Source organism: Equus caballus, chromosome 3 (assembly GCF_041296265.1).
Source record: "Equus caballus isolate H_3958 breed thoroughbred chromosome 3, TB-T2T, whole genome shotgun sequence".
Lineage (NCBI taxonomy): Eukaryota > Metazoa > Chordata > Mammalia > Perissodactyla > Equidae > Equus > Equus caballus.
This window is the reverse complement of record NC_091686.1, coordinates 109,323,017-109,335,301: the sequence shown is the minus strand read 5'-3', so window position 1 is coordinate 109,335,301 and position 12,285 is coordinate 109,323,017. Positions and strand designations below refer to the sequence as shown.

The window sequence follows — 12,285 nt, the reverse complement described above, 5'->3', positions numbered from 1 at the left end:
CTCACTAACTGCTGCGGCCACATCGGGATTCCGGGTTATACTCTACTGCCCTGGCCTTGACCCCTGCAGGCTTCTCAGTCCATACCTTCTACTCAGCCACCGCAGGCTTCTACTCTTGTCTGCTCAGTGATAGCTCTTGGCTAAGTTCTGTGAGACGACCTGCTAAGGTTCCTGGCCCAGATCTTCATTTCAACAGCACTCCGTCTGCATGGGGACCTCGTGTGTGAGGGGGGGGTCACTGGGTCTGTGACTGAATGACAGCTTAGAAGGCTACACCTTTATTTTTTCATCCTGACTCCACGAAGCCCTTGCTTCCAGGTAGCTGGTCATGCATAAATGAACTTTCCCCCTCCTAAACATGACAAGGTTTGTTGAAATATAATTCTGCCAATTTAGTTTTAATATCTCTTGAAGTCCTTTCCTCCTTCTAACGTTCAATGCCTCAGCTGCAGCGCAGGCTTTCATCAGCTCCTGTCTGGACTCCTGGAATGAAGAGGGGCTACTCGCACTTCTCGTTTCTAGGAACATCGCCCTGGTACCTTAACTTCCCTGCTGAAAATCCCCCAAGGACTCCTCACCGCACCGCCTGCAAGGCAGTCCAGCCTCCTCAGCATAGGGCCTCACACTTGTCACACTGGCCTCTGCCTCCTTCCCCAGCCTTCTCTGAAGGCTCTCCCTTTTTGTATAGGAACTTCTGGGTGATTTACAAATGCATGCTCTTCATTCCCATGCCCAAGTTACTCTGCTCTGCCTCACTCCCCACTGCTTCCCATTCCGAGCCCTTATTCCCTTGACCAGTTCCTGCTTGTCCTTCAGACCTAGTTTATAGAATCCACAGGCAGGCTTCCCTGATATAGCCCTACCGGAATCTTTCCTTGTTGGTCCTATTCCATCTTCAGTTTTCCTTTGTCATGGCACTCACTGAAATTTCTCCTCATGTGTAAGATGCACCCGCCCCTACTTCCAAAAAGCATACACCTCAAATAAACTTGTTTCCATTACACATATTAACGATTCTTAACCCAATTCCCATGTATGGGAGGGATTTCCCCACAGCACCAAGCAATCTCTGACACTAGCTGGGTGTCCTACAATTTAATTCAATTCTGACACTATCCACCAGGAGATGGAGTCAGGTCCCACGGGTTAAGGGCTCAGTCCTACAACATTGCGCTTGCCCCTACTTCAGACACCAAAGGCAAGTCCAGGTTGTCACCTGTGCTTCTGACCGAAGGGCTACAGATTGGAGGTTTCAACAAACCCCTCTTGGGTTCGATTACTTTGCTAGAGCAGCTCACAGAACTCAGAGAAACACTTTACTTACTAGATTACTGGTTTATTATAAAAAAATATAACCCAGGAACAGCCAAATGGAAGGGATGCATAGGGCAAGGTATGGGGAAAGGGTATAGAACTTCCATGCCCTCTCCCAGCACCCCACTCTCCCCAAATCTCCATGTGTTCACCAACCCAGAAGCTCTCCGAACTCTGTCCTTTTGGGTTTTTATGGAGGCTTCATTACCTAGGCATGATCGACTAAATCATTGGTCACTGGCGACTGATTCGACCTCCAGCCCCTCTCCCTTTCCCAGAGGTCAGGGGTAGGACTGAACGTTCCAATCCTCTAAAATTCTCCTGGCAACCAGTCCCCATCCTTAGGGGGAGTCCAAAAGTCACCTCCTTAACACAACAAATGATGCCTCTATCCCTCTCATCGCTTACAACCAAGTGTTTTAGGAACTCTCCCTGAAACTGGAGACCAAGACCAAATATATATTTCTTATTAAAAATCACAATATTGCACGTATATTGAACAGAGAAACCAGAATTAATTACAAAGTAAAATAAGGAATAATTCTATTCCCTAGAGACCAAGGAAAACCATTTAGAATGTAGTTTGCTTAACAAAAATAGACATTATGCATTTTACCCATAGTTTTCCTAACAAAAATAAAAGGCAACAGTCTTCATAGCTGATCAGAATTAATGTTTGTTTTATTTTCCCAACATTTAGATTTAAATATATTACTATCTATGTCATGCTCTGCACCATATAAATGACATTACTATATATATAATATATATATCATGGAATTTTGTTCCTGAAATGCTATATATAAGAATCAGTAGGATGAAATATGTCCTGGATAGTCACATAGCTAAATATATATATATAAAATTAATAAAACATATATAATAAATATAAAATAATACTTTTTAATATATAATAATATACAGTATACATACAAATATATAAAATAAATATATAAATATATATAATAAGACATTATATATATTTAGCTATGTGAACATCCAGGACATATTTAATTTAAAGATGCTTATATTTAGTATTTCATGAACAAAATTGCATGTTTTCTGTACAAATCACTCAAAGTACATAATTTGAAGAGAGATTTCCTTGTAAAACTGTCAGGCTTGTGAATACAGCATTTTGTTGTAATTAATTTCTTTCTTTTTCCTCCACTTACTGACTCTTTGAGAGCAGGGCTCTGACTGTAACAGCTTTGTATTTCCAAGGCCAACCACAGCGTGGCCCACAGCAGATGTCAGTAAATGTTGGCTGAATTATTTCCTTTCTGGGATTGTGGTGCTGCAGTTAGAGAAATGTGCTTTTCCTGTGCGAACAGATATAAAGTACTAGAAAGAAAACTAAATGTGTGTTGCAATTGCACTTCTTTTGAAAGAGAAGAGTGGCTTCTTGACAAAACAATGAGGGAAAGAAAGTGTTCTTGGGCTTTTTCCCCCTCTCAAAAACTATCAAGCAGAACTAAGAGAGAAGTTTATAGTGATAAACACCTACATTAAAAAGGAAGAAATATCTCAAATAAACAACATACCCTTACATCTCAAGGAGGTAGAAAACGAATAAACTAAGCTCAAAATTAGCAGAAAGAAGGAAATAACAAAGATTAGAGTAAAAATAAATGAAATGGAGAACAGAAAAACAGTAGAAACAATCAATGAAACCGAGAGTTTGTTTTTTGAAAAGATAAACAAAGTTGACAAAACCATAGCTAGACTAAGAAAAAAAGAGAGAAGATTCAAATAAATAAATTAGAAATGAAAGAGGAGACATTACAACTGACGTCACAGAAATAAAAAGAATTATAAGCGACTACTATGAACAATTCTACTCCAACAGACTGGAAAGCCTGGAAAAAAAATGAATAAATTCCTAGGAACATACAACTTACCGAGACTGAATCGTGAAGAATTACAAAGTCTGAACAAATTTATAACTAGGAGATTGAATCAGTAATCAATAACTTACCACCAAAGAAAAGTCCTGGACCAGATGGCATCACTGGTGAATTCTGACAAGCATTTAAAGGACTAACACCAATCATTTTCAAACTCTTCCAAAAAATTGAGGAGGAAGGACTACTTCCAAACTCATTTATGAGGCCAGCATGACCCTGGTAGCAAAGCCAGAAAGAAGCATCACAAGAACAAAAACCTACTGGCCAATATTCCTGATAAATATAGACACAAAAATCCTCGATAAAATACTAGCAACAACCAACAGCGTATTAAAAGGATCACATGCATGACCAAGTGGGATTTATCCCTGGAATGCAAAGATGATTCAACATATGAAAATCAATTAACATGATCCACCACATTAACAGGATAAAGGATAAAAATCACATGATCATCTCAAAAGATGTAGAAAAAGCAATTGACAAAGTTCAACATGCTTTCATCATTAAAAACTATCGACAAACTAAGAATAGAAGGAAAGTACCTCCACACAATAAAGGCCATATATGAAAAGCCCACAGCTAACATCAGGCTCAATGGTGAAAAACTGAAAGCTTTCCCTCTAAAACAGGAAGAATACAAGGATGCCCACTTTTGCCACTTCAGTTCAACATAGTACTGGAAGTCTTAGCCAGAGAAATTAGGCAAGAAAAAGAAATCAAATGGCGTGATCTTATATATACATAGAAAATCCTAAAGATTCCATTGAAAAACTGCTAGAAACAAATAAACAAATTCAGTAAAGTTGTAAGATACAAAATCAACATACAAAAATCAGTTGAGTTTCTATATATCAACAATGAACTATCTGAAAAGGAAATTAGGAAAATAATCCTATCTACAGTAGCACCAAAAACAATACAATAAAATACTTAGGAATAAACTTAACTAAGGAGGTGAGAGACTTGTATACCAAAAACTACAAAGCACTGATAAAAGAAATTAAAGGTGACACAAACAAATAGAAAGTTCATAGACTGCAAGGCTTAATACGACTAAAACGTCCATACTACCCAAAGCTATCCTTAGACTCAATGCAATCCCTATCAAAATCCCAACGGCATTTTTCACAGAAATAGGAAAAACAATTCTACAATTCATGTGGAACCACAAAAGATCACAAATATCCAAATCAATCCTGAGAAAAAAGAATAAAGCTGGAGGTATCACACTTCCTGATTTCAAAACATATTACAAAGGCATAGTAATCAAAACAGTATAAAGATAGACATACAGACGAATGGAACATAATAAGGAACTCAGAAATATATCTATGAATATACGGTCAGCTGATCTTTGACAAGGCTGCCAAGAACACACAATGGGGAAAGGATAGTCTCTCCAACAAACAGTGTTAGAAAAACTGGATATCCACATGAAAAAGGATAAAACTGGATCCGTACCTTACACTATACACAGTTATCAATGCAAAATGGATTAAAGACTTAAATGGAAGATCTGAAACCATAAAATTCCTAGAAGTAAACGTAGAGGAAAAGCTTCATGATGTCGGTCTTGGGAATGATTTCGTGGATATGGCACCAATAGTACAGACAATAAAAAAAATAAATAAATAAACAAGTGAGATTACATCAAACCAAAAAGTGTCTGTGCAGCAAATGCAACTATCAACAGAGTGAAAAGGTAACCAGTGGAAAGGGAGAAAATGTTTGGAAACCATATATCCAATATGGGGTTAATTTCCAAATACATAAGAAACTCCTGCAACTCAGTAGTAAAAAATAACTAATAACCTAGTTAAAAAATGGGCTGAGGACTTGAACAGACTTTTCTCCAAAGAAGATATACAAATGGCTAACAGGTATTAAAAAAATGCTCAATGTCACTAATCATCAGGGAAATGCAAATCAAAAGTACAATAAGAGATCACCTCACACCTATCAGGATGTCTGTTATCAAAAATAAATGAAAGATAACAAGTGCTGATGAGGGTATAGAGAAATTGGAACACTTGCACACTGTTGGCGGGAATGCAAAATGGCACAGTCACCATGGAAAATAGTATCGCGCTTCTTCAAAAAATTAAAAATAGAACTACCAGAAGATCCAGCAATCCTACTTCTGGATGTTTATCCAAAAGAATTGAAATCAAGATCTCAAAGAGATAATAGCACTCCTGTGTTGCAGCTCTATTCACAATCGCCGAGATGTGGAAACAACCTAAATGTTCATGGAAGGAGGACTGGATAAAGAAATGTGGTGTATACATACAAGTGAGTACTACTGATCTTTAGAACAAAAGGAAACTCTACAGTGTGTGACAACATGGAGGAACCTGAGGACATTATGCTAAGTGAAATAAGCCATCATAGAAAGACAAATACTGTATGATTCCACTTAAATGAAATACCTAAAATAGTCAAATTCAGAGAATCAGTGAGTAGAATGGTGGTGCCAGGGTCTGGGGGAGGGGGAGTGAGGAGCTACTAATCAATCGGCATTGAGTTTCAGTTAAGCAGGATGGATAAGCTCTAGAGAGCTGCTGTACAACATCGTATCCACAGTCAATAATAGTGCATTATACATTCAAAAGTTTGGTAAGTGGGTAGATCTCATGTTGAGTGTTCTTACCGTAATAATAGGAAAAAGGAGAATAAAGGGCTCAAAAAGCAAAAAAACAAAAATTACCAAACTACCAAACTCAAATTTTCCCACTAAAAAGACTAAATCCCTTTCAGTGGGTCTGAAGTCAAATCATGTTAAAGCAAGTCTAGGACTTACCTCAAAGCTCACAGCTCCATTGTGGTCTGTATCAAACGCGTTGAACAGAAAATGTGCGTATGTTGTAGAGTCTGAAATGTGAAAAGGAAATATCATTAAGTCAGTGTTTCCATATCCTACATAAGACTTGTGCAGCACGCCCAGGCCTCCCTTCATTCAGGAGGTTTGCTCTATCTCCTTGAACTTGTGCTTTCTTCCCAGCTGTCACCTGCTCTCAGTAGAGGTTTGTAATTTGAGATTCAGAGGAGTGAGCTACCTACATAGAGGCCATTGATGATAGATATTCTGTAAGTTTCTGGCTGGAAATATTCTGAACATAGGAGACTTGGGTGATGTTATTGACACTGGGACGACTAATGATACCATAAATGGGTGTGAGGATTAAGTGAGATGCATCTGGAAACAGCTTGGTGCTTGACAGGGACCATCTCTAGAAGTAAAATAATGAAAATAATAATAATGAGACAGAGATCAATTGCTATTGTTAGTGTTGTTATTGTTAGTTCATTTGTCATTTTTACAACTCAGATAAGGATAGTGGGACTCAGAGAGGCTGAGAAACTTACCCAAAGTCACACAGTTAATAAGGAGTAGAATGGGACACAACTCAAGTCTTTCTCACTGAAAGACCAGGCTAGCCGCCACAGCAGGAAAGTTGCCTGATGAATTGGGAACAGTGGTGACTTGGGAAGTTTCTGTGGCATGTTGGAAGGGGATTGTGTGGTCCTAAAGGTTCCCAGTTACATGCAGCAGGGAGCTCCTGCTCTGCTGAGGTCTGGGGTGGGATTTGAGGCTTTGGGTGACTGTAGGTTGTTTTAGATGGCGCTTTGTCCCCAACGCTCATGAGGCCGCCTAATAACACTGAAATCCACCACTGCCTCGTAGTTTGCTGCTTGTAGGATTTTTCCTCTAATTTTTTCCTTCCTTCCTCTTCTGCTATTTCTCCTTTGTCGCCTTAATCTCTGAGCTTTGTCTTTTCCTCTGAAAAATATACATTTTTTCTCATTGTTTTCTTTTCTTAGTGCACGGTTTTCATTTTTAAGTGCTTCTGTGCTTGACCCTTGATCAAATTTACTTGATTATTTTAAATGTTTCATCTCATGGGTTTTAGCCTTTTATCTTAACCTTTTTTTATATTAAAAAATTTGCAACCTTTCAGCTTATTGGCTCTAACCTTTTGTCTTTTGTTTAAAATCTCATATATTTCTATTTAATAACTTTTAACCTTTATTTTTATTGGGATTTAACAAAACTTCTTTTCTCCTTTTACTTTATGAATTGCTTTTTAAGGCTGTCAAGAAACTAAGTCATAGTAGCAGGAATATAGAAACGTCTTCCCCAAATAAAGGAGGTCAGAGGTCAAACAACTTTTCTCCCAGCTCTCAAGTGACCATGGCCTACTTATAGATTGTTTTTCCTGCATGCTTCACCCCAGTGGTAAACTCTATAGAAGACCAGATATTTCACAAGGTAGACCGTATCCTCAGTTTCTCAAAATGATGGTGCATTTTCTTTCACCTTTTACCTTTAAATATGATATGAGAAACCTCTTGTTTTTAAATATGTAAATTATTAATACTGTTTTTGACGAATTAAACAGGCACCACAATTGGGTATAAATAATATGTCAAACAATTATATCTGGAGTGGATGTCTGTCTAGCATTGATGGATTGTAGGAAGATATCTTTTTGAAATATGGGACCAGGGGTTTAATTGTAATCAACTTAGTGTGATTGTTGGGAAGTTCCCTCATAAAGAATTGGAAGTCTATTTTTATTTATAAAGTTATTTTGCTCTCAACAGTACTTTCAAACAGACTTTCTTGAACTATTTATTGCCCTATGGAGATGTGAGTTGACAGGTGGTAGGTTAAACTTATTTTCAGGGGAGAAAAATAAGAGAGTTTGCATATTTTATAAACACCTTCATTAAGCAGGTCTCTTGCTACCCTATTAATACAATCAGGGTAAATGTTTTTACCTTAGCAAGCAGAACAGACCATGTTGGCAATTCTTTTAAATTTAAAAAACAAGATAACATGAGCATACAATAATTACCATTCTTCTCAAAGGGGGTTGCTCTAGCTTTAAAACTTGACACATGGGACATACACTCTCAAGGCTTGAACTTATGTGGTACAGAGGACTTCTTGTGCCTCTAAATGTACCTTGGCAATTCTCCTGGATGTTAAGCCAGTTTTCCAGCCTAGACATACTGTGCAGAGAATGGTTGTCCATAGCATAGGGGAGTCGGACTGCCAGAATTTGAATCTCAGCTCTACCAAATATTAACTGCACGATCTGGGGAAAGTTGCTTAACCGCTCTGTAACTCAGTTTCCTCATCTACAAAATGATAACAATAACCAGTATGTACTTCATGGAACCATCATGAAAAGATTAAATAAGATGCCATATGCAAAGTGCTTGGATCAGTCCTAGGCACATATTAATGTTCAATAAAACAATAGCTATTATTATTATTCTTTCATAGATAATCCACTCTTATTTCAAGTGCCTTATAGAAACGTGATCAACTTTTTTACAGATGTAATACATTTTCACCCAAAAATGTTCCTATTTTTTGTGAAATCCCTATTTTGTGTCTAAGAGACTGGAGTTCTAATATGATGCAACTTCATGCTCAATAAAGACTAGCAGAATTGTGTCGTAAAAGGCATTGAGGTTTCTGATAGAGTTTGGATTTCTTCTGGCAGACATTTGGAGACTGAAAGTTTTTAAAGGAGAGGAGTGATGCTACTAGCCTCAAGTGAGAGGAAGGAGCTAAGGCACTGGAAGTGTCTGGCTGGGCACAGAGGTGGGTGCATGAAGAAAAGGGAAACTGCCCACAGAAGCTTTTATGGTCTGCTTTCATCTGGCTGTTTTCTTTTCAACAAAATAACATTTGTTTAACAAAATAAATATTTGTTAAAAGGATGAATAACTTGTATGCTGGATTCTAGAATTCAGTACAGTTTGGGGCTCAAAAGATAGCCATTGTCTCTCTTCTTCCCACAAGACATGATGGTCTTCTTTGACTAAATTTGCTCATACATAACAAAAATAGTTACTGAATTTGATATGCCAAGATTGCCTCAGTTTCTTATTATTTCACTTGTGAAGTTTAAAATTAAATGTTAAAGTTTTACAGTTGGGGGACAAAATGTATTGAGTCTTAGGACAGAAGAGATCTTGGATGTCAACTGTTTATCAATGTTTAACAAAGATGGAAGACAGGTGTAGGTACTTTTAGTGACTTAGCAAGGTCACCTAGTTAATGGTAGAGTCTGTAATGAAATCAAGACATTCCAACAGCAACTCTTGAAAATAAAGGATCTTAGAATAGGAAGAAGACTGGGAATTCCTTCATGCCACATTTTATAAGTGTTATGAAAATGCTGTTCCACATTTTGCAGAGGAAAAACCTGAGGCCAAGAGAAATAAACCATTTGAGTCACATACCTTGATGGTGGCAGAGTCCATGCACAAACCCAGGACTCTCAGCTTAGTCCAACATTGTTAACCCAATTATTTCCAGACCACAATGATGATACCAACTAAACCCTTGACTGAAAAAAGCTATCGATACATGTACATTTCAGAGTATTTGAACAAATGCACTTGATTATCATGTGCCAGGTCTGTGGATTGAAATCAGTCTGGTTGATTTCTTTCTTCCCACCTTAAATACCTAGTCTTGCCTGAATTTAAGCACAAGGGATGGAATTAGTTGAATGCATTTGAATATACAATTCATGGTACTGTTACTATAGTATGGCAGGCTTAGATACTTGAATAGTGGTTTCTGTTCAATAAGTCCTCCACAAATCACCCTGAAAATTCTTAAAACTATTGCCATAGGACAAGAAGGATATTCAGTGGGTGGAGTTATTTTAAAGTAAAAAAAAAAAACTTTATGTCCATAGAAGCCGTCTAAGCGCCTTGCACTCAGCAGCTGCTCGATAAATGTTTAATGACTTAGAGTCTTCTGACTGGAGTTCATTCGTACATTCTTTCAATAGCTGTTTATCAGGTGCTTGGTGTAGTCAAAAAGTAAGTGCAAAATTCCAACATGACCAGGAGTAGCCCAGAAAACTGCAATTTTCATGAGCTTTTAAAATGCTTTGTGAGCTAACAGCTTCCACACTAAAGCTTCCACTGTTTGTGGAGTTGAAAAACTATTGCTGCAAGATACAGGTAACAGCGCCTACCAGCCATTTCCTTTCAGCTTGTTTTATAGAGGGCATACTTGATCCCCTACAAACAAGAAGCTTCTGTTTAGTCCAGTTGTGCTGACATATAGAACACCAAACAAGTTGTGCTTGGTAAACCATCTTGCTAAGCGGTAGAGAAAACTAAGAGTCTGACACGATACAAATTGCAGGAGATTCTGTAGAAAAGACAAAGCATTTTCCTGGAAGAAATGGTGGGATGTTGTGATTTATGGATCCATCATTATTACTGCTCATAATGAGAGAAACCTGTTGCTTTCAGACCACCAACGTAAATAAATGACGCCAGAGAAGTGTGAGGATGGCCATAACATGAATTTGCCTGTCATCAGAGATTACATTCTTCCTTGGGACATTTTCCCATTTCTAGCAGCACTGCAAGATATAATTTGCATGCACCATATTAATGTTTTAAATTGTAAGTCATCATTCTTTAAAATATTTCATTTCCTTCAGTAATGCCTGGTACTTTTAGATTTATGCATTCAATTAACATGAATAATCAAAGAACTTTTGAGTGCAAGAGTGATTTTTCCTCAAATCCCTTTAGATCTTGTAACAAGGATCCTTTGCAAAGCATTGTGCTTAACTAGATGTTCTTTAATGCTGAAATGTTATTTTTCAAATAAAGATAAAATTTTAATGTGGAGCTGTATCCAATTTGTAGCATCTAGTAACTTTCATTTGCAATAAAAAAAAATAAAGATTTCTGCTTGGCCAGATGCTTTGATATTAATAGCTATCACTATGTTGGCAGACACTTAGATATATAGTAAACATGACTTTTATTTAAAAATTCCATGATTCTTAATAATTTAGAAATATATAAGTTAATCAAGTGGTATTCCAAATTCTTTATTGATGCAGAGAATGAGTCCATTACAATCCTGGCATTAGGCCCTATGACCAATGCCTGTCTGTGGGCTGTTAGTGATGAGATGGGGTAGAGAGGGTGTGATCACCAACAACATATTCAAGTTCGTGTAATAATACGTCACCCTGTGTTTTCTCAGAATTCTAATTTAATTCTTTTAAAAGGCTATTTTAAAGAAAAATTTCTATTTTGATAATCCATGCACAAAATTGTCTTCAATCCACTGAAATATCTAAAACCAAATGGATTGAAAGTCAAAAGAGAATCTAATTTTTATGTGAAACAACTGACATTTAAGTGTTGTATACATTCAGAATCCCTTTTAGAAATATTATTCCATCGTACTGGTATAGCCACCGTTATGAGGTGGATGATGTTCACCCATTCATGTACTCATGCATTTATGCAGTAAGTATTTATCGAGTGTGACTATTTGTCGTCACTATTTCAAGACCTGTGGATACAGCAGTGAACGAAACAGACAAAGACCTCTGTTCCCTTGGAGATGACATTCTAGTGAGGAAAGAGACAATGAACAACAACAAAAAGAGGTAAAATATATATGATTAGGTGCTCTTAAGTGCTCAAGAGAAGGAAAAAGCAGAGAAGGGTCATGAGGAATGTTTAACGGGTTGTGCTTTAAGATAGGGAGGCCAGGGAAAGCCTCACTGAGAAGGTGGCATTGGAATAAAGGCAGAGGTGATGAGATATGCAGATGGATATTTAGGAGAAGAGAATTCCAGCAAAAGGGAAGAGCAAATTCAAAGGCCCTGAAGCAGCAACATCACTGGTGTATTGGAGGAATGGCAAGGAAGCCAGGGTGGCTGGAATGTAGGGAGTCGAAGGGGAGAATGGTAAAGGATGAGTCAGAAAGGGAACTGGAGACTAGCGACCACAACTCATCAGCCACTATATAGGTTGTGGCTTATGCTCTGATAGAATGGAAGGTTTTGAGCAGAGCAGTGACATTGTCTGGCTTACATTTTAACAGGATTACTCTGGCTCCCGTTGAGGATAGACTATGGTGGGAGAGCAAGGAAGAGGATCAGGATCAGAGAGACTAGGTCAGAGACTATTGTCTTTATTTTGGCGTGAGATGATGGCAGCTCCTTTAAGCAGAAAGCAGTAAAAAAGATGATGGCAAGGAAATGGACGG

General features: G+C 37.7%; 1 protein-coding gene across 8 annotated transcripts in view; it reads right to left on the bottom strand.

The window, feature by feature from the left end:
- KCNIP4 (potassium voltage-gated channel interacting protein 4) overlaps positions 1–12,285 on the bottom strand; it is a 1,058,683-nt gene that overhangs the window by 20,376 nt on the left and 1,026,022 nt on the right. For all 8 annotated transcript variants that reach the window (XM_023638705.2, XM_070262544.1, XM_023638709.2 and 5 more), the window contains one exon: positions 6,025–6,095. In XM_023638705.2, the coding sequence (XP_023494473.1) occupies positions 6,025–6,095 (71 nt within the window). The remainder of the gene's footprint in view (positions 1–6,024; positions 6,096–12,285) is intronic.